The sequence below is a fragment of the Porites lutea genome, chromosome 2 (genome assembly GCF_958299795.1).
Source record: "Porites lutea chromosome 2, jaPorLute2.1, whole genome shotgun sequence".
NCBI lineage: Eukaryota > Metazoa > Cnidaria > Anthozoa > Scleractinia > Poritidae > Porites > Porites lutea.
Genome location: NC_133202.1, coordinates 51,520,909 through 51,544,308, shown reverse-complemented (window position 1 = coordinate 51,544,308; position 23,400 = coordinate 51,520,909). Strand labels below are relative to the sequence as shown.

At 39.9% G+C, this 23,400-nt stretch overlaps 2 protein-coding genes across 2 annotated transcripts in view; both read left to right on the top strand.

Annotated features, from left to right (window-relative positions):
* LOC140928975 (arrestin domain-containing protein 4-like) overlaps positions 1-6,029 on the top strand; it is a 14,330-nt gene extending 8,301 nt beyond the window's left edge. The window contains exons 2-6 of the mRNA XM_073378787.1: positions 1,183-1,406; positions 2,732-2,939; positions 4,137-4,297; positions 5,267-5,513; positions 5,822-6,029. Of these exons, the coding sequence (XP_073234888.1) occupies positions 1,183-1,406; positions 2,732-2,939; positions 4,137-4,297; positions 5,267-5,513; positions 5,822-5,916 (935 nt within the window). The 3' untranslated portion in view covers positions 5,917-6,029. The remainder of the gene's footprint in view (positions 1-1,182; positions 1,407-2,731; positions 2,940-4,136; positions 4,298-5,266; positions 5,514-5,821) is intronic.
* Positions 6,030-9,391: 3,362 nt separating this feature from the next.
* LOC140928974 (arrestin domain-containing protein 3-like) lies at positions 9,392-20,894 on the top strand. Its single transcript, XM_073378786.1, has 6 exons — positions 9,392-9,722; positions 12,405-12,634; positions 13,352-13,556; positions 14,395-14,555; positions 16,433-16,607; positions 17,421-20,894. Exons 1-6 carry the CDS (start codon positions 9,485-9,487, stop codon positions 17,624-17,626), a joined length of 1,215 nt encoding a protein of 404 aa, XP_073234887.1. The 5' UTR covers positions 9,392-9,484; the 3' UTR covers positions 17,627-20,894.
* The last annotated feature ends 2,506 nt before the right edge of the window (positions 20,895-23,400 follow it).

Sequence of the window (23,400 nt, the reverse complement as noted above, 5' to 3'; positions counted from 1 at the left end):
AATTCATTTAAACTTACAAATGAAAGGTGTTTTTTGACTGATGTCCCACTGCCAGCTGTTAATTCATTTATGTTTTCGGTGCGCAGAAATCGTTTCACACGTCTGCCACTCGCTGAATAAGCAGACTTGAGCTCAGTCTTTATCTCCTTGACATGTTCTTCCGCTTTTTGGTATTTCACCAAGGACTTGTAGCATTTAATGCACACTGCAACGTCCGAATTAGAGTAAACATTTACGTCGATGTCCAATGCCTTGTTTATAAGTCCTTGAAGGTCAAAAGAGCTTGTTCCCGTACTACCAGATTTAAAAACACGCACACGTTGTTTAGAAGTGACTGCAGCTGAACAAATAAAGCAATTTGTATCACTATTCAATAACTTTTTCGGAGTAAATTCATTTTTCACTTGGTTAAGATTCCCGGGTCAAGATCGTTGTTTCGCACGTGTACATCTGTCATGTTTTGTTTTCGCGCACAGCAAGCGCCCAGCAAATATAACGAGCAATTTGATTGGCGTAGCCGATAACAATAACGTGCATTCTACTGGTTCTCAAAAACAAAGGGAAAGGAATGCGTCTCTCTCGTGAGCAGCCGTTAGTGGGGAGGAGCGTTGCGTGACGAGTGACGACCCTAATAACGGCTGCGAAGGAGACTATCTAGTAGCTCGCTGATAACATCTTCCCCCCCTCCCCCTCCACCTCCTCCTCTAACCTCCCTATAATTTCCCATAAATCTCTCTGTATCATAAAACATAAGCGCACGCGGTCCAAGTTGTTTTCCTTGCTCGGTTAATTTTCAGATTTATTTCTGGTCGCCGAAGACATCATTAAGCCTTATGAAGGAACAAATCTCACGATTGACAAAGTCTGCCGTCGTCCAATATGTTAGCATATTTCGTCTCATTTTGGCTCAGCGGGTGAAACACTGATCTCGGGCTTGAGCCCGAAGGGCATCATATTGTGAGCTTTGATGTGGGCGGTGACGAGTCTCGGAGACGATCAGGTCGGAGACTTTTGTGTCCCTTTCAAAACAGCTTGTCTACATCCACGGGGATCTTGAATATATCGACTGTGTCAGCAAAGTTTACATGTGATGATTTATGAGGAGAGTAATTTGACGTTATTTTTCTCGTATTAAGTATGGAAATTGTGCCTGATTAGCCGGCTAATCTTCATCCTTTTCAGGTCCTCAGAGCGGTAACGATGTAAGACTTTTACCCGGCAATTACGCTTTTCCATTCCAATTTCCCCTGCCTCCACACAGTTTGCCAACATCGTTTGAGGGTCCATACGGTAGTGTCAGATACTGGCTTCAGGCAGTAGTGGATCGACCCTGGAGAACAAATCTCCAGATTACCAGCCCACTGTGTATTGTGGAGCGTGTGCAGATTAGAGACCCTGCGTTAATGGTAAGTCTAAGAAATCACAATTTTGGAAAGTGGATAAGCTGCTTAAATTTGTGACCGTCATTTCGGAATTTTATATCCCGAATAGAGTAACGCGGAGCTAAACATAACCACACAAAACTTGATTGGATCAAATGAACAAACACTGAAAACTAATAAAAAATACAACAACGAAAGAAGACAAGGAATTTAGAGGTGTAGGATTCTGGGGAGACTGCTTGATGTTACGTTACAATGAGGGATTGGGTCGAGACGAGAAAAGACGTGTTTAATTGGTTAATTAAATTCCCTTGACAGCTTCGTTTTCTCCAGACAGAACAAGAGAGTTAGCAGTCTCTTTTCTTCTCGGCCTTACACCCTCGTTTATCGCGCCTGGCCGCTCGCGTGCTTCGGTTTTTCGTGTGCAGTAACTTTGCAAAGAAAAATAAGAGACTGTTCGCAGTCTAGATTTTGGGTGAAGGGACAAAAGCGGGCACAAATTGGGCTTTTCCGAACATCACTATGAATGCTCTGCAATGGTGGATCTGGGAAAGAGTCCGGTGATTTCGTGGGCCACCCCCACCCCCACCCTACGTTCCAAATGCATCCGTATACCAAAAGGATTTTTAGGGATGTACTATGTGCTTTAGAACAGGGCACCCAACGAACGAATATTTCCAAATACTCCGGAACCAAAGTGTATCAAATGGTTGTCCATGTCCTCGAACTTTCGACCGACCTATAAGGGTAGCTATTAGTTTCGGATGAGACGAAAAATTCACCTGAAACTTTCGAGACGACCAAAGTTCGCCTAAGACATAGCTTTTTGGCAGCTTCAAATTAACCAACGTTGTTCTTTTTTTTTTTTTAAATTACCAAGTGCTGCTTCAGCAATATTTACTGAGCCATCTATTGTTCGATCTTATCCTCATGACAGTAGATACCTTCTTAAGTTGCTATGATCATAATAAGTAATGCGAAAGCGTAGATCGCGGTATATCGTGGATGCTAGCCTCCCACGTAGACGCCCGACGTTCTTATGGGGTCGTCACGCGTTCCTGCCCCACGAACGTTTGTTGGGGAGGATTACGTGACGAGACAAAAGAGCCTCTGCATGTGAGGCTACCTGGGTGCTAGGGTGGGGAGCGTGGACGAATTTTTTCATCCAAATTATTTCGAGAACGGACATTAATAGTCTGGAGCCAGGACAATGGCGGGAGAGTGATTATTGGATAAACTGTGAATCGATTTTTTGTCTCATGGCGTATCAATGTAAATGAGAGCAGGGTCTTATGTACTCATTAAGAAACCTAACTGGTGACTGATGTTTCATCTATTTTTCGTTCCAGGAACCATGTGTGAAAAATGACGACCGAATGCTTGGCTGGGTTTGCTGCCCCTCTGGCCAGCTGTATGCAACAGCTCGTATTGACCGTAGTGCTTATTGTCCGGGCCAAGAGGTCAGGATAACTGGTCATGTCAGCAACCAAAGCGGCAAACAAGTTATTGGTACTGAAGTGCAGCTTATACAAAAAGCTTTGTATAAGGCGCCTCACGGTAAGTGCGTAAGGGAGGATATGAGGAAGCAATAGTCAGAAAAAGACATTGTCGGATTATACAATGTTTATTTTATGTATATTCTGGCATTCTGATCTCGATGGATAGAGTCAGAGGCACTGATCTCTATTGCGTAGCAAAGAAAAATCTCTCAGTACAATATTAATTTGATGCCATTAGTAACAAGTTGTTGTAGCTTCCGATAACCGCCACTCACGATGGCGTTTAAACTTGATGATGGAGATGATATTTCAAAACAGCGGCTTCTTTAAACCACCCGATTTGAATGGGTCCTGCACAAACAGAGTTGGATTTAGGGGAGGGGCCCCCACGTTACTTTTAGGCCAAACTGAAACCCGCACGTCCAAAAATATTAATAGTGAGCTTAAGCAAAGACGTTTTTGAGCGACGCACGTCAACTGGAAGTGGGTTTTTTTTTCATTTTGGACGGTGGTTTTGCCCAAATTTTTGGGCAAATCGTCTCTATAGTAGTAAGGACACTTAGAAATACAAGTTTGGGAGCGTCAAGGTGCTTTAAAATGAAAAAGACCTCGCCTCCGGTTAACGTGAGTCACTCAAAAACGCCTTTGCTTATTTCAGAAGGCGCTTAGATTAGATTAGAATAATTAAAGTTTTTAACTAGCAAATAACATTTACCACATTAATATTTTTAGTATTTTATGTCAATTTCCAATTTTTTTGTTTATTTGTTTTTTTTTATTATTTCTTTTATTTACCTACTATTTCTTTCTTTATTTGTTTATTATAATGTTATCAATGTATTTATTCATTAGTTTATTTTTTTTGTCATACAGTGATGGGCCTCCCCCTGTGGAGGACCTAAAATTTTGGGCGATCCCGCGCCTATTTGAAAGATTGTTTTTGATTAGCTGGGAAAACAATAGGGATTGTCACATAACAATGCCCCTATCTCTGAAATCAGTGGAACTGTAGATTAAAGGGGACCAGTGAAATAAGAGGTTTAGAAGGGTGCAGGTCTAATTTTATTTAGATGTAGATGGAGATCAGCCATCCTCGGAGACCCAGGGGCAGTCAGACGGGTCGAGGATGTGGATAAGCAGGCCCCCAATCAGCCACTTATACTTGAAGATCTGAATCTGCCACTCAGGCCAAAATTTTGTATGAGCTGAAAGTAAGCTTTATCTGGACTAACTGCATTAACTTTGTTTGTTTTAGATACCACGCGCACAGTTACAGAGAAGATTTACGTTTTAACAAACGAACAGGGATTTGCCCCCGGGGAGGACGGCGATGTTCACTTTGATGCTTTTTCCGTTCCTTCCGTTCAGCCAACAACGGAGGGGTTCGGCTGTATTGACATATCTTACAGAATAAGGGTACGTGAAACCACAGCAATTACATAAAAGAAAAATTCAGCTGACTTTTTCAGAAGGTTTAGGAAGACTGAGCACTAGCTTAATTTTGCTTAGACTACGAGCAGTCTCTCTTTTTCTTCAGATTTAGTGAGAGCAATGCACGCGCGCGGGAGTGGAGAAGCCGCGAGACGCGCGAAACGAGGGTGGCAGCCGGAGAAGCCTCTCGCCGTCTCGCGCCATCAGTTACGTGCGTGGCCATTTGCGTGTCTCGCGTTTTGCTCGAAGGACTACAGAAAAAAGAGAGACTGCTCGTAGTCTAGTTTTGCTCAGAATTCTGGTATCGTTTGGGCTACAACAACAAGCAATGATTGGTTAATGGTTGGTTTTGGGTACCCTGGAATTATGGGATTATTTTCTGAACAACATGTAGTGTCGCGTCGGTGAAGCTTATTCCTCTGAAATGAACTTGCAGTGAGAAGTTTGTCAAACTTTACCGATTGGTTGCCTATGTTATGGGAACTAAAACTTGGAAATAATATTGGTGGGTTTCTATACTCCTTTAGGAGCAGCAGCTACTTGTATATAGACAATAATTCCTTAAAATAACAATATGATTATATTTGATTTTTTTTTTCTGCGTGCACTGAGATTAGTCTATATTTATTTTAGAGAAAGAAAGTTGCTCATCTTAAAAGAAAAGAAATAAATTATAGGTCACCATACTCGTTTTCAAGGGAGAAAATGAACAGAGTAGTTGAATAAAATCAAAGCGTTGTTTGATTATATTTGGATATCCTTGACCAATCAGGTCCTAACACTGGTACTCAAACGATCCTAATTGTCGTTCCTTTAAGAGCCTGTACCCTGCATTCTCCTCCAAGTTTCTGGAAAGAAGAAGGAAAGAGCTATGACTGTAAAATAAGCGTTATTTAAACATCAAAGTGTTAGTGCGAAGCTTTTAATTCATATTTATATCAACTCTCTTCTCAGTTTAAAGTGCGTGTAGCAAGAGCTTTCAACACAGAAATAGAATTCCCAGTAATAATAACCACAGTGCCTCCTAGTGCCCAACCCTCCATCGAACAAGTTCTTAGTCATCAGATCTACAGCGCTCTCGCTAATTACCTGGCGTCACGTGTATCCGCCGAGTTGGCCAGTGATGAAGCTGCAGACGAGGAGACCGAGACAGGAATGGGCCGAGTTGCACTGGATGGATCAGCAGCGTCAAATTTTCCTGGTAGGTTTGCATACAAAAAAGAAACAATGAACACGTTCATTCATAATTTGCCATTATCGTCTTTAAGATGGAAAGCTCTTTATTTTCAGTTGTCTGGCAATTTGCTGTATTGGCAAATCAGTTTATCACTTGTTTGCCCCTTGAGAAATCACGTGATATTGTCTCCATCCCATCAGTCACAGACGGCGGTTATCGTGAATAAGGTCTATTATAAGGCTTCAAAGTTAAGCGTGACTGTAGTTTCACTGAACAGGAACTGTTCACAGATTATACTGAACTTTGGGTATATTTTTTTCGTTTTTACACAGGTTCTCGACAAGCTCCTGCCGTTCCCTTACACAGCAGCACTAGGAATGCTCCAGCGAACGGCAAGCCTTACCAATATTCAAAGATAGAAGTGTGACATATCTATCTTCTTACGATCTCACTTTGCCTCCCATGAGAATGGAGACAGAAGACACTTCCATGCAAAGGGGGAGGGAGAACATATGAAACATATAAAATACAATATTGTAAAATACAATAACACATGGGCTCCGAACGATGGTTTCCTCCTAAATGCATTGAAAACACTTTCTAGGCTATCCAGAGTACTTTCGGATCTCTAGAAATGTATTCTAAGTTGCGCTAAAAAGTTTTTATCTGTTCGGTCATCCTCGGGCATTTTGAGTCTTTGAAATTACAAGGACTTCGGTATTATTTTCCCGAAAATTTTAGCTGTTATTTTAAGTTTTACGAAAGAGAGAATTTTTCTGATTCTTCTCTACATCACATTTTCGGTTCCGAAAATTCTAGGTTTCCTTTCTCTACGGAAAATAGCCGAATCGGGGGAGTGAAATGGGAAATATTAAGCTTCAGAAAATCTTATTGGGAATTTGTCAGATATAAGCTTCGAAAATTGTACATGAAGGGAACGTTCATCTGCAAATTTTTAGTCTTCTTAAAGCTATAGAAAATTCTAGGCAATTTTTGCTCCTCCGAACAGGTATATTTTACAGAAAACAGTTGTCGGGTGCCCCTGTTATCAGACCACCAAGAACAGGATCCTCAGTCCCCCTAAATTCAAAATTACTGCAGAACTAATAAGAATTAAGGAAATACGCTCCATGCCGAAGTTATATTTTCAAATGTGTAGAGCGAACTGTAGTGTGTCGAGTTAAATACTTTCAAGGGTGTTCATCCCTCACCACGTTTAAGAAGTAAGCAGGGGTCAACAAAACTTTCGAAGCAGTCCATTAATATTTAAAGCCTAGTCCTTACTGAGATTAGTGTGGTTCTGGATCGGGCCACGGTAAAACCACGGAAGTGGACGTTTTTGAAAATAAATATCATATTGACATTATGTAAAATATCGTTGGCTTTGTGTACTTATTTGTTTGAGGTACTTTCAGGAATTTGTTTCCTCCATACTTTTAAGTGTCTAGAAAAAATTAAAAAAAACTGGGTTTATTAATTTAACTGGCGACCTCGAAAAACTTGGGTCTTCCTCACCGGAAGTGAATGAAGCCTGGTTTTCATCAACCTTGTTCCCAGGGTCGGTGAGGGTCTCTCTTCCACGGGAGAGGATGGTAAAAGAGCAGGGACTGTTCCCTGGCCTGACAAAACCGAAACTTTACGCAAGGACCAAAAGCAAAGTATCTATGATAGGCCCCGTTAAAGGTTTGTGTTGCAAACCGATATATCGGGCAAATATAATTCACCATTTTAATTTTGTTTTCTTTCTTTATTTTTCCTATCACTCTTCCCGTGACCGTAAGGATCAGTTTACTGCTCTAATCTTAAAATTTGGTATAATCCGACAAAAAAAGTCCAACACTGGACTCCCCGTGGACTAATCGTCCTCTGTTCTTCCTTTTCTTTAAAAGACTCCTTACAGTGAAGTGAGAATTGAACACGCCTGATCCCTGAGGAACAGACTGGCTAGCCTAACAAAAACAGTCGTCTGCTCTTTCGTTATTCAAGAGTTGGATAGCGCTATCTATGCCAGATAAATGACAATCCAGCTTATAAATATTAGACAAACCCACTGCGTTTATACTGATCCACTGCATATAGATTTATCCAGTGGATAGCGTTATCCAAGTTTTGTTTGTTTGTTTGTTTGTTAATTTTTTACCTCAGTAACCCGGGCCAGAAGAAACTGAAAAACTCAAGCAAATTGAACCCTATTTTACTAGTAATACTGACTTCTTGTTAGGATTGGGTCTGTTATGTTTGTATTTCTCAATTAAGCGTTGAAAAACACCCTCCCCCAAGCCAAGAAAAGAATAATAAAAAAAGGATTCTTGATCATCTATTTATTTATCTGAGGGTGCCAATGGGGTTAGCAGTTAACTGATATTTGGCAAAAAGAACAGTAGTTAACTCAGTGATAACTGGCCAAAAAATTAGTAGTTAATTGAGAAATGAAAAGTTAACAGTTAAGTGACATTCTATTAATTATACTGAATACAGTGGAACCTCGATATAACGAACCTGTATATAACGACGTACTCGGTAAAACGAACGATTTTCTTTACCCCAGTAATAGTAAAATATATGGTAAAATACTTCGATATAACGAAACCTCGTTATAGCGAACGATTTTTGCCAGTCCCTTGGTTTTGTTATTCAACAAGACTATATTTTGGCAATGATATTGTTTCCCGTCGTCTGTTGCAACGGATTGCAAGGATTGAAAGTGGATTGAAATTTAGGCCATGCAACAACAAGATACAGGACATACAGCAACCAGATAAGTACGAAGCTGATTCAGATAATGAAAGTACCGAAGAAGGTAACTTTGAAGTAGTTTATGGCAGGACATGCATGACCAGGCCGGGAAGATCGAGATCATGACTGGTGCGTCTATATCCCGAGGCTGGTGTCATATTAATGGTTATATTACTTAGGCCTGTTTCAAACGTTGTGCTACTGCCGTGCTAAGCTGGCTCGACTGTAGTTCGACTGCAGCAAGTCATTAGCACGACTTGGTTTCAGACGTCGAATTTAATTCGCACAATGACAGTCGAATGGAACGGCTGTTACCAAAAACAAAACACAAAAATAAAGAAACGGTTTAGCAAACTTTTAAATGTATTCTAATGAATTTATAATTCATGAATTGAGTTCGGCACGGCGGTAGCACGACGTTTGAAACCAAGTCGAGCTACGGCCGTGTAGCACGGCAAGCCTTGCGGTGCTACACGACTTGGTTTCAAACGTCGTGCTACTGCCGTGCTAAAGTCGAATTTAATTCGATCAATTGAGTTCGGCACGGCAGTAGCACGACGTTTGAAACGCGCCCTAATCTAATTTGCACTTATACAGCAAAAATCGGTTAATAGGGGCCTTAGCTGTCGTTTACCATTTTTACTACTTTGGTGAGATAATTATGTTCTTTTCTTCTTTTTCTGTTACGTATAAATTGTACTAATGGCGGAGTTTATGTCAATTCATGTAAATTTATATCTTGATTTTAGTGGGGCCTACCCCCAGAAGTGATTGACGTGCTGAAAAAGAAAATTTGGGTTATGACGGAATAATAGTCGCTTTTGGAAGGTGAAAGTTAATAGCCTTACCAAGTTTAGGTATTAACTGATATTTGGCCGAAAAATTTGTAGTTAACTGAGAATTGGGTACCGCCATTAGCACCCTCTTATCTCGATCCCCGATCCCCGATCCCGAAACTTCATCTTGATTTTCCAAGACCCACCCTACGGTGGCGGATTCCAAGAATAAGTCGCTTCACGGAAGCTGGAAGGACTTCCGCTTACTATCTCTTTTGTTACACCCCTTCCCCCCCACTCCCCCCCTCGAGACGCAGTGGAAAAATTAGAAGAGCCCGGGGGAACGTTTTAAGATCACTTCTACGCATGTCTTTTGTTGTTGGTCTAAAGAACAGTCTGGACTCGCCTATACGCTGAGACGAATTTCCTTTCTCCCGTTTATTCTCAAAAAATGACTTGTATTGTGCTTCATAGTTCATTCTAATGGGCAAAGTGGACTACTTCCATGTTGTCTTTCAAGATGGTAAGACAACTTTTTTCCCCGGCGAAGTCCTTAACGGAACGGTGAACTTAAAAGTGAACAGTGAGTTAAAACTGCGAGGGATTCGAATCGAGTTCCATGGAGTCGCCAACGTCTTCCTTTCCGCAGGCGATCAACGAAGGAAGAAACCGGCGAACAGTGAAGTGTATATTGACCTTGTAGCAACGTTATATGGAAAAGGTAAGTACAAGATGTTTTCTAAATATTTTTTTATTATTATTCTTGAATCTTCAAGGCAACTTGCTGACTTCAAAATCAGTCAACCTTTGTCACCTTACTGTATTTAAAAATAAACATTCAATGTTTATTATACTTCATTAGCTTTCATTTATTTTTGGTAAAAAAATCTCAGTCTGTACTTAGGTTTTTGAACAGTACATGTAATTCAACAAGCTAATATACAATGCCAATACCTACATGTAATTATTTAATTTCGTTGCGTCAGGGCCTCTTCACACAGGGCGTAACTAATCGATATTTTCGATACTCGATAGAAATCGAACGTAATCGATCGTAATCGATATTAATTAATCGATTAATATCGGAAATCGATAGAAATCGATCACTCGCGTCTTTGTGATTTTCGATTTTGATCGATTTCTGTAATTAGCTATCGATTTTATCGATTTGTTCGACAATGATCGAAAAGAAAATGGACGAAGATTCTCCGCGCTCCGTAAGCCACCATGCGTGTCTCCCAATAAGCGCTCGAACAATACCCTTCTAAATTCTCGGAGAACGGACGACAGTTTGCCAATTTCTACATTAGTGACTCCGGCTATTTACCACGATTCTGACGATTCTAGAGTACAAATTTACAGCAGTGATCCTGGTAAAAAAAATAAATAAGAAAAGTAGCTACTATTGGAGAAAGAAGTAACATCATCTTTATCAAAAAAGCGGATTCGAAGGTAAGCTTGAAGGTAAGTGTTACGCAGTGTTATGATACGATCAGATCACGTTTTTGATTTTCGATTTCCATAGATGCGACAAAAAATTTGTGATTATCGATTTCAATCGATTAAATTGACTAATCAATCGACAAATATCGAGTACTATCGAGTATCATCGATTAATCGATTACATTTTCGATGATCGATTTCTATCGATTAGTTACGTCCTGCTTCACATGAGCCCGGTTGGCCGGGCTGGCATACCTGCCAACTCTCACGCCTTAGGCGTGAGTCTCACGCCTACGGGTTGAAAACTACGATCTCACACCGGCTCACGCTTGCGGGCCAATTTCTCACGCCTGATTGAAAAATGTGAGTTGTTGCCCATGTAAGACCCATGTAAGGAACGACAACCATGTGTAAAATGAATAAATGACAATACCTTCCTCGCGATCTCTGATTTTTGAAGTGAAAAGCACTGGGAGCGAGCTCGCGTTTATACGTGTCCTAAGACTGGGACTCGATAACTTCGCCTTTGGCAGACTTCGGACGTCTTCGGAAGACTTCGGACTTCTTCGGAGGACCTCGGACTTCTTCGGAAATCTTTGGAAATGATCGTGTCGTCTTCCCGGCACTCCCAGGATAAAAATCTCATGCTTATATCTCAGAAAAAGTTGGCAGGCATACTGGCCCAGTGTCCAAGATCTCGTCTTACCTCTAAATCGTTAATCCTTTGTAAATCAAGGGCACCCAACGAGAATATAGTTCAAAACCACTTAAACACAGCATTGTTAAACGTATTTTAGTATTTAAACGGTAGCAATAGGCATATTTTTATCCCCTAAAATTTTTTATCCGTTCGGATTTCCTAGCTGAAAGTCTAGAGACTCGAAAATTATAGGGATCAAAACTTACCTTTTTGAAAATTTCAGCCAGAGAAAAGGCTCCCGAAAATTCTAGGTGAGCTTTTTAGGGTAAAAATCGATTAAAAATGGGCAATTATACGGGCCAATTTTTAGATGTTTGAAAATCCTAGGAGAGGTAGGCAAGCAAGGAATTTTACAAGAAATGTTCCGAAAGTTGTAGATCTCAAATCGTCTTCCGAACAGATATTTTCCGAAAATTCGTTGTGTTCGCATGAGAGGGTGGGCTGGCTCAGGTCTGGTTCAGACGCCGTACTTTTCATGTGTCGAACCTAACTGAATAAATTCCACTTTGGAGCGACACTGGCGCAACATCTGATTCAGACGGCGTACCGTGTGTCGAACCTAAGTTAAGTTCGACAAAAGTTCAACAGACTCTGTCGAACTTAATGCTTTTGCCACACCAAACTAAAACTGCCGTACCAAATTAATTCAGATGCCGCTCTTTTGCCGTACTTAATTCATCAGTTAGGTTCCGCACATGAGTGGAGTAGTGTCTGAACCGGGCCTCAGTTGCCAAGATAGTCGTTTTTCCAAACCGATATCACTGTAAGCCCGGTGACCAGGATGAAAGTGGGATAAATTCTGATGGTCCGGATGGTATCGTCTTGCATTGCCTGCCGTATTTTCCACATTATAAGCATCCCATTTCACTGCAGTGATACAGCTTCAAGAGTTGCCAAAGCTATGATAGGCACGAAAGTTAAAATGTTTGTGTTTTTCCATGTTTGCCTTGTGTTTCGAATTTGACGCCAGAACTCTTCCCTTCTCTTCACAATCTTTGGCCTTTTCTCATCTCAGAAACCGGGCTGAAATTTTTCATATGAACCGAAGGCGAAATTCAGCCCGATCAATCGGGCTGATGTGAACAGGCCCTTAGTCTGCAGTGAGTGTACATGTATGTATTGTTGGCCATGTAGCAACCACCCAGAACTTTTCATTTCAATGCAAAATGTAATTAATGGTTTTGTTGTTGTACAGCTGTACAAGCAGCTCTAAAATTTTGGAAATATTTTTGCCTTGATGTTCATGATTTTATTCTGCAGTACCTGATCAAGCGGGTGAAAACCCAGTCCTAGCTCCCGGAGAGTACAGTTTTCCCTTCCAGTTTCACACACCAGGTCAAAACTTACCAACATCCGTTGAGGGGAAATATGGTCATGTACGCTACTGGCTTAAAGCATCTATTGACCGTCCGTGGAGGTTTGACATAACAAGCAAGTCTGTTTTTACCATTATTGAGTATGTGGACATAAATAGAGACCCAGAACTTTTGGTGAGAATTTATATTGACTAAATCTTTATAAAGTTATAACCACTACACTTACTTATAGGTTAATGGTACTCTAAACACTGTTGGCTGGACACTTTTTTAAAACTTGAAAGTTAATGTTGTGCTCAGAGGGAGGCTTAATTGATAGTCCATGACTTACCCTCAAATGCTGGGAACATTTCCATTTTCCCGAAGCATCCCAGATTTGTTTAATGGTCAGCAATCATTTCAGACGTTTGAAGTCTCAAATTTGTAGTAGTGTTGGGTAATGTTCAGTTGGGTGTTGATGGGTGATCACTTTTGCTTGGATCCAATCCTCTAACTGATATTATTAGCTCTTGTCTTTCCCGTCATAAATCAAAATGGTGCCTCGGGCAGACAGGGAATTTTTCCTGACATATCTGGAAATTCCGGGACAGCTAGGTGGAAAAAGGTGAAATGTCTGATAGTCTTAGATTTTCCTGACAAATAAGAATCTGACCTAATTTTGCTTGTATGGACTGAAACCTCGTTAAAATTTGCCAACTTAAAGTGAAAAAAAATTCATTTTAGCAGCCAGGGTACATCATGATATCAGGACCCTGTTCCATACATTGGGCTATTTAATAACTTGGGTTAAGAGTGTCAGTCTTTATACTTGGCATTTTATGAAACTAAAAAGAATTTTTTACTTAGAATTTACTGTAATTTCAACCACTGAGATCAGTTTTTGTCATTCAGCGGCCATGCCAAGTTGAGAAAGAGGAGCAGTATGGATTTGCTTGCTTTTCTGGCCCACTTAGTGTCACTGTCCAGACAGATAGAAAAGGCTTCTGCCCTGGGGAATCAATTGCTGTGTCTGCATTTATCAATAACCAGTCAAGTTGCAAGGTTAATGGTGTTGAGATCACACTTGTTCAGATCTCTGTCTACACAATCAAAGCCGGTATGGTGTTTGTTTATTAATGATATTTTTTATTCCCCCCAACTGTCAAAGTTGGATCATTATTGGAATTATTTCTTAAATCTTCAAATGTAAATGTAATTAATTTATTGCCTTGAATAATTATATTTATTAAAATCCAACTAGTGGTCTATTATCAATGCTGCATTCTGATTGGTTGAGCTACTACTAGGCTATATGTTATAGCCTACTAGTAGCAAAAAGTGCACGCTTTTTGGCGGCAAAAAAGGATTAAAATCTAGCTTTAACTAGCTAAAATTCTTTTATTCTCGATATTTTTGACCAACTAGTTGGATTTTACTAAAATAATAATTCCTCTCGCCCTCATGGCCTCTGAGTCAATAGCCCATTCGGCCTCCGGCCTCATGGGCTGTTGACTCAGAGCCCATTCAGGCTCAAGGAATAATTGTTAAATAGCTCCCTTTAGAAGGCTGTGCTTTGAGAAAATGTGAAGGAAGTCCATGCAGTGCTCCAAACCTGTGCAATCTAAGGTGCCTTACATGTGATTTCTATGAAAAACTGATAGTCACCTGGGAGAAAAAGTTAGGTGCCAGGAACACCAGGTGCTGCTAGATTATGAGCTTGGTCATTTCACAAGCCAAATGTGATCCCAAGTCAGCCAGGAGCCACAAACCAAGCATTAGCCAAACCTCGAGTCAAGCCTAACTGTAATACAGTATGTGTTAAATAGCAATTGCTTTTCACCATTCTTTGGTGAGCTAATGTACACATTTTATCCATGTTTACCTTGTACATAGATGTAGCCCTTCAGACAAAATAAATCAACCATCACCTTATACCTTGATGTTTTAATTTGTAGGCAAGCGTAATAAGCGCTTCTTGGAAGATGTAGCCACAGTAAAAAGAGATGAAATAAGAGGCAGTGGGGATCATCACATGGAGATGGTGCCATTTCCAATCCCCTCCCTACCCCCCACAATGATAAGTTGTAGCTGTATAAAGATAACATATGAACTGAAGGTGACTGATACATCTGAATTATTTTGTCCGACTTAACAATAGTGCTTTGCTTTATCAGCACCTGTTTCCCCTTACTACTTACCCATCTCTCTGGGTGATGGGGAAACTATGCGCCAAGAGTGACCTAATCAAGAAAAAAGTTTATGAGATTTAACAAAAAATTTACCTAAGGAAAAATGTATTTGTCCCATTTGTTCAAAAGGTGGATGTAACAGTATCGACTGGATAAATCTCTCTCCAGTGAATATCGCAATATTATTGGTTTCCCTGATGCTTATCTGCTGGATAGTGATTTATCCAATGGTTAGCGCTATCCAATGTTTGAACAACCCAAGGCTGATCCTTAGACAAACACTCTCAACCAATACTTTGTGGGAATGTATGAAGATCAGTCTTACTGTGGAGAATTTACTTTGTGGGTGGATATTGCCTAAGGGTTTAAAGTGTTAATTGCTGGAGCACCCTATTTTTCACCTAACAGACTTTTGCAGGTGACCATTGAAGCCCGCAGTCCTGACCCCAAGGTTTGGGGTGGTGGTTTTTTACCTGTGAGGGGGGACCAGGGAGTTTGGGAAAGCTCAGAAGATTTTCAAATCAACCCCAACTGCATCCTTGCATTCTAGAAATAACCCACCATAAGTTATACATATTCCGAAAGTGACCCCCTACCTGATTGCTGTGGAAACTATGAATATTGCCAGTAGCTACAAATTGTGCTGAAGTTCACCACATACATGCACTTTATCCACAGTCGTGTTTATAAGATTGGTGTTAACAAATGGATGGTAGACTTTAGGGGCACCCAAAGATGGTTTCCTCCCAAATGCATTGAAAACACTTTTTAGGCTATCCAGAGTATTTTTTGAACTCTAGAAATGCTTTCTAAATGGCACTTTAAAATTTGTATCTGTTCAGTCATCTTTGGAAACTTGAGTCCTTTTTGAAATTACAAGGGCTTCTGTATTATTTTGTCAAAAATTTTAGATACAATTTAGCGAATTACGAGAGTGAAAATTTTTTGATTCCTCTCTCCATCACTTTTTTGAATTCGAAAATTTTAAGTTTCCTTTTCCTATGAAAAATAGCCTCACCTGGAGTGTGAAAAGTGAAATATTAAACTTTAGAAAATCGAAGGGAATTAATAAGCGTAGCTTTGAGAATTGTACAGGAATGGAACGGTCATCTAGAGAACCTTTTTATAGCCGTCTTCAAGTAATAGAAAGTTCTAGGCAATATTTGCTTCTCTGAACAAATATTTTACAGAAAACAGTCATGGGGTGCCCTTAAGACTTGCTACAAGTAGACTGTGAGAGCACCGAAGGCACTCTTTCTGGGAGCACAAGCGAGTGATGAAGTGGCGCGAGAGATGAGCGGCACAAATGGGCTTTGAGAAAGTCTCTATTGCTGGCTGTTACATTCAATTTTCATTCACACTCATTATTGCTTTGTACAACTTTCATGAAATTTAGTAACGTGACCACCAAGGTAATACACTCTTACCTGAAAATGACCCCCTTAAATACCAATCCAAATTTTGAAAATGAACCCCCAGCAAAATGGTGTCCCCCCCCCCCCCCCCCCTCAGGTAGTAATTGACCAGCCCCTTACTATCTCAGGCATGCACGTTTGTAGCTAGAATTCGTTTGGACTCTGGGACCTCACATCTGTTTGAGAGAACATCCAGGTTGATAGCCTTAATGTAGGCAAGTGCTATCTCCACTTGTTAACTATATGTATATGAAACAAAAGTTAAATAAGTGATGTCCGAATGCAGGCTATCTGGCTGCTTACTTTCTTAATTCTCTTGACCATCTCTGGCTGAGCCAATCTTACCATGTAGTCCACTGATAACATGTTTAAATTGTCCTTTGAAACAGTTCACTGTGTACGTGAGTGGATTCTCAGCAAAGGACCTGATCCTGACAATCCCAATAACAATTGGCTCTGTTCCATATCAACCTCCACACCAACCATCAGCAGTTCAGCCATCAGCTCCTCCACTAACCCCACCCCCTGGATATAGTGAAGACTTTCAGCCATACCCTGGAGCAGGTAATTGGTACAAAGTGCTGTCTGCATGACTAGTGTTTTGTTCAAGTACAGTCGACCTTCATAAATGTGACCACCTCTCGTATGCAGCGACCACCTCCCAAACACTAAAATTTACCCAACCACAACCACTTTTCAGGATGATGGTTTCAGAATTTTTTTATGGTTTTTAATCTCTTCTAAACGACCACCTGATACAATGGTCTGATCTTTGTGTTTGCTGCTTTGACTACCACTACTCAAGAATGTCTCTACCTATATTGCAATCTAAACATTGCATGAAATACATTCTCTCAAAAAATTAGATGTGTCTGGACTTCTACTCGTAAAAGTCATCCTGCAGTTTTAAGCAACCACCTCCCGTAAGCGATCACAAACTCTTTGCATTTTGAGTGTTCACTTACATGAGTTTCGAGTGTATAAGCTATTGTTTTTGTTTCAGTAGTTGAAGAGCTGCTACAGCAATCCCATTTTTCAGATACTTAGCTTCTTAATCTTTGGCACAATAATGCGTTCTGTCTCTTCTAACTGGCATTGGAGACAAAGTCGTTTTGCAGAAGAACCTTTTCATGGTCTCCTTGTAAGTGCTTTTCAACTTGCTCCTTGCATTAGCTTCAGAATGTCTGATGTGTTCACAGTCATTATATCTGAAGTGTCTGTCAGTTTTTGGGTCAACTAATCAGTCCAGGTTTTATATGTTTCATTAAGCTGCAATTAGTAAAGTTGATCACCATACTAACACCCATCCACTAAGTAGCTTTTACACTCTCCTCTACACAAAAAAAATTGACATCATGTATTATTTCTGCCTTTCAGTTCTCCCATCATACGCTGAATGTGTTTATGGTGGGGCGGCCATTGGTGATGAGAATGACGCAGGTGAAATGTCAAGTGGCTCCACCTTTACTCCAATGTATCCATTTGTTAGTCACTACCAGTTCCCTTCATCCGCAAGTCAAGACACTGCAGCTGCTCTGGAACCCCAACCTTCAAACTCAAGTAAACCGCCTCTGCCTTCATAGGCCATTTCCCAGTTGCCCGGAACCTCTGTTTCAAAGCGAGGCAAAGTGCAAAACCATTGATATGAAAATGAATTTTATTCTTAAGGAAGTAAAACTCATTTTCACGAGGAAGGTAATGCACTTAGCCTCCTTTTGAAAGGAAGACTTTTTGGAATTTGGAAATGGCCTGTTGCACTGAAATTGTTACCTATTCTAACATTTTTCGGGTTAAGCTGATCTGCTATTCAGCTGTTTGTTCCCTGGGTGTCGTTTAAATTCTTCAACAAGTGCCTCCTCAGAAGGGGAGTTCCTGTCCTTCACAGTTGACATATTAATTGTAGTGAATTATTCATCAAATTTATTCTGCAGGAATATTTATTTTTGAATTTTTGAAAAACTCAGCTTACATGTCTGACTAATATAAGGAGCAGAATTACGATGTTTCATGGCCTTAGCAAACATTAGTGAATTAATTTATGGTAGCCTATTTATCATTAGATTCAGATTCCGATTTAGATATAGATAATGATTAAGAGCAATTTTATCACATTGGGGTGGCAAAGTGAACATAACAAAGCTATGATAGACGAAATTTTATTGTGGTGTATAATTATTTGCTTAATGTCAATCTTGCGAACATTGACATTAACCTTTGCTGTACATAAGCTTTTTTAATGACGGGTATGTAGGATGAAAGGCAACTGATTATTCGGCGGAGCATGGCGTGTGCTCTGCTGTTCTTTTGGAGTGATGATGATCTTAAAAACTTTATTTCAACTTTTCCATTAGTGAAGCAAGTTCTTTAGTAAAACAAACAACACATGCTTTACCTAAACTACGCAAAGCGGGTTGAATTTATAGAAAACGTAAGGGCTTTCTTTCCCCAAGGACAAAGTAACCTGTCCGTAATAATGAGGTGTTCTTTAAGGATCACCGAGCTCGTTAAGTTCACTCGTTGTATCTCAAGGCCCTATTAGACTCTTACAACGACGTGTTTGTTTTCCTCCGCTTTCTCTGACTCAAAATTTAACAGCGAAAATCATCCACTCCCACGCACAGCGGTCACTGTTGCTGAATTATTAGAATATATATATATATAGATAAATAAAAAAAAAAACATTTTAAAGGCTGAGGGACAATGGTTTCGTGGGACGAAATTTCTAAAGCCAATTGATATATAAGGATCATAGTAGAAATTATTTAATTTTTAAAACATGTTTCAGATGTTGCTGAAAAAAAATAGCCGACATTTGGCGACGTCGTCATTTGGCGGAGAAACCAGTGGTAGCGTCGCCAAATGTCGGCTGTTTTCTCAGGCTATTGCTGAGATTAAAAAGACAGTATTGCCAAAGTACGTTACACCTCAGTAATAATATTAATTAATCAATAGCTAGAATCTCAAGAACACAGACAAGCGGGCATGACATCACTCATTAGAAGAGCGTTCTTTTTGGGATCCGATGGATTTCGGTCGTCGCCTCTCTCCGCCCAAAAAGTAACTTTTCGGGTGGAGAGAGGCTTAGAAACAGGGTATTTTTTAATTCAATCAAGTATGTGGTTCAGTTCAGCCTGCCCTTATTCGTGTGGGTGGGGTTTGCAGAGTCATTCTGTTCATGGAATGAAGCGTTGTTCATGTAGCTACATGTAATTAATGTAAAAAAATGAAGTAAGAAACAAAACTAACTGTTTCCCGAGGGACCCGTCTTTTTGTGTTTTTTGTTTATATATGTAGTTGGAAATTTTGAAGCGGGAAATTTATTAAACCTCGCTGTATAAACGGCGGTCTTTGATCAACATTCGCGGGTAACAGTGCACTGTTACCCTCTGTCGTCATAGATTTTGCAGTGTTGCCCGGTCAGAGATTTTGGCGGGAAACAGTTTCATTGTTAGATGTCATGTGACCTCGAAGTAACCAATGCGAGCAAGCGCCGTTGGGAAAAAATTTCCAGCTTTTTAGTATATACACACTCAGTGATCTTGGTGATTTAAGCAATCTGATTGGTTCGCTATCTCGGACTATTCAACAATATTCACCTCCCAGCGAGTGGATAATATGTGAGCTCGGTTTTTTTCCCATTTTCTTACAGAAAGATCTTTTAAAAGTCGACAAAATCCTAGGGTTGACTTTTTTTCTGGCAAGAAAAGACTTCGAAGGATTCAAAACGGCGTTTTCCCATTTACTGTTGTTGAGTTTTGTGGTTGATGGATTGTTTACAACTCCCGTTTATTCGCCTAGAAGAGGCCGTTTGGTGAACTCAGCGTTTCCTAACATGAAAAATCTGGCCCAAAAACGAAGTTTATTTATGACAAACAAATTTGAAAGCAAATGTTGGCAGAAATTCTACATTCAAGTAAACACGAGAAAGAATGCTACATGAAGACGACGTCTTACCTCGAGGAACCGAATCGCCATTTTTGTCAGCACTTTATGCGAGGAACGACACAACAAACCTTTTCGGCTATAAACTTGGCGAGTCAACAGAAAACAACAAAGCTCTTCTTTTCTTCTCAGGTAAGGAAACAATTCAAACTTTTAGCGGTTCCATTTAAGTCATTACGCTGTTGTTTGCGAAGTGATAAGCTTGTGAATTGCCATGTTTGAAAATTCTACAAAGATCTATTTTTAAACTGTCGCGTGTCTAGCTGACCTGATCTGTCAATCAAATCGTACTTTTTAATGGTTTCCTCTCTGATTTTGTTGAGATCACTTCGTGTGTATATACTAAAACAATTATTCTTTTCAATCTCGGTGAATAGTGGCTTTAGGAATATTTACCTCGCCACTTCGTGGCTCGGTAAATATTTTGCCACTATTTCCCTCGATTTCAAAGAATAATTGTATGACATTAGTCGTTAAATAAAAGATTTGAAACTTTTACTTCCATAAAAGAGGTGTCAAAACTAGAAAGTCAAAACTATTCCAAAATTTGGTTTTGAAAGCTACCGTATCATTAGCTGACGACGTTGGTGAAAGAACGGCTCGAGATACCTCAAGTTGTCGTGTGAGCAGCGGCTACTTTTTGGCGATAGATACTGGCGTGCCAATAGTAAAGGCTACTTAACAGTACGTATCTTGAAAACGAAGCCTCTGCTACATGGAGATACCTAAGAGTTCATTTTTTGGAAAGCTTGTGGTTGTTTGACTTCTTCTTGATCAGTGATGTTATGAAACATGGTCTTTTGTTAGGTTACTGAAATATAAAAAAAAATTGTAATAATACGAACACAGAAATATAAAGTATGTAGATAAATGAATAGAGATTGCCTCATTAAAATGAAGAATACGAAACTGTGGTTGCTTTGTTGTTGTTGTAATGTTTATCTTAGACTTTCTAAAAGTCCGTTATTTTTTTAGTTGGTTATGCCATTTTAAAGGACTTTTCATACCTGTTTGGCGCGAATTCACCGGTCGAAAATTCTACCGATGAAGTCATGACAATTGACCAATAGGACAGTGAGTGATATTTCACATCGCTCCCGACACATCATATGTCAATCATTTTTTTTCCCGCGTAAATTTATAGTGTGATTCAATTCCATTCAGGCGAAACAATTCGACCTCGAGACCTCCTCAATGTCACGTGGTTTCTCATGGGGCAAACAAATGATAAAAGCTGCCAATGCAAGAAATCGTGGTCAAGTTTGTTTACTCTAGACAAAACAAAACACAGAATTTTTCATAATAAAGACGATAATGGCAAATTATGGGTAGAAGTAATCATTGTTACTTCTTTGGATGCTGTAGTGACCGTAGTAGTTGTAATGTCCTCCGCATTACAAGCCTAATTAGGTGTTTTTTGAATCGAAATGAATTGTAACTAGTAATTTCACGGGAGAGTTTTTTTAAGCGAAATTATTATTCATTCAAAATATTTTCCCGATTCTGATTGGCTAAAAGCACACGCATAATTCCCCATAACCAGCTACTGATGATCAAATTTGGAAGAATTTTGCGATTAATGAACCGATGACGTCAAAAGTGCAGCTTCCTTGCAGGTTAATGCACCGATAACCGAGAAGACCTGGGGACGAGGTTGAGTTGTTTTGGTTGTGAAAACAAAAATGGCGGACATTTCTTACTATAGCAAGAACTATGCGAAATAATAGCTAAAAACATGGCAAGAACAGCAAGAAGACAACTCGAGGGGCAACATCTGACATTTGGAGAATGTAGTTATTTCGAGCTTGGGCTCAGCCTGTGAATTGACAGGTCAAGCACAACAGTTAATATCAATTCATACAGAAATTAATATTTGCTTTAACGTTCGGACTAAATTTCCACTTAATAATCGTCAATCGTCAAAAGCTCTAAATTTAGCGGCCAACCGTCAAAGCTACCACCCCATCGAGACCCTCCGCTCATGATTCTGGTACAAATCAGAGACAGCTACTGTGAGAGCAGTAAAGAGCACAAAAAGAACACCAGCAAAGACGGTGACAGAAGAGACAATAATGAAAATAAAAAAATATAAAAAATAATAATAATGATACGTACCGAGGAAATTAGGGACTCGAAGTGTCGTGGGAATGGCTTAAGAGAGGGAAGCTAAAAATGGAAAGTGAAGGATTTCTCATGACTGCACAAGACTAGGTTTTGTGAACAAACGGTGTAAAGAAGTTTATTGACAATCAAAATGTTTCCCCGGCGTGCAGAATGTGTGGAGAAAGAGTAGAGACAGTGAGCCGACTAGTGGCAGAATGCACTGCACTTGCACAGAAACAGTACAAGTCATCAGGGGCACTCAACGTCAATTTTCGAAAAATATATGTTCGGAAGACCATTTGAGATCTAGAATTTTCGGAACATTTGTTGTAAAATTTCTTGCTTGCCTGCCTCTCCTAGGTTTTCGAACATCTATAAAATGGTATAATTATAATAAATATACCATTATAATTAAATATAATTATAATGGTACATAAGGAAGAGAAATCGTGCGTAATAATTGATGTTGCCTGTCCATTCGACACCATCCCCTTCATTAATGTACCAAGCGCACCGACAACCTCAGGGATCACTACGGTTTTCACTGATATACCACATTCTCTGTATTTCTAGTTCTAGGTCTTTGTACTCGTGCTTTTCTTTTCGATTTCCTTCAGTGCGATGTTTCTATCTGATGGAACAGTCATATCAATCAGTTTGCAGGTGGAATTCACTGAATCTTTAACGATGATGTTTGGTCTGTTCGCTGTTATAGTTCTATCAGTATTGACTGGAATGTCCCACATGATGATGATGTTGTTATCTTTGTTGCGTATCACAGTCTCTGGCTCGTGCAAATACCATTTGTCTGTAATCTCGATATCATGATCTTTACAGATGCTCCAATGGGGATATGTGCCTGGAGATGTACTCTGTTTTGGCTAATACCACGAATCCAGATACAAGTGGTCCACTGTCTATTCATGTTGAGAACACATTCTGCATCAGTCTCTCCTTGCTGGCCACATATTATTGCCTGGTAGTTTCTGGTGTTTATTGCTTGGTCTTGAGGTGCTACCAGTAGCCCCTCTGTTTATCCTTGGATTTGAACATGTGTTTAAAGGCTTAAGCATTTTTTGAGGCTGATTTAACTTCTCAATTCTCAAACTCTGGCATAGTTACTTGGTTATTGATTTTTTGGCTTTAGATCGTTCATGTTCAAGCGCCTGCTTTGGATATTGCCCCTCTTTGTGCTTCAGATAGTGACCGAGCCCAATTGTTGCTGTTTTGAATGCTGTTTCTATATCAATCAGGCCTTTTCTCGTGATGTAAAGCCTTTCCACATCTGCTTTAGGATGTAACGTCTTGTGCA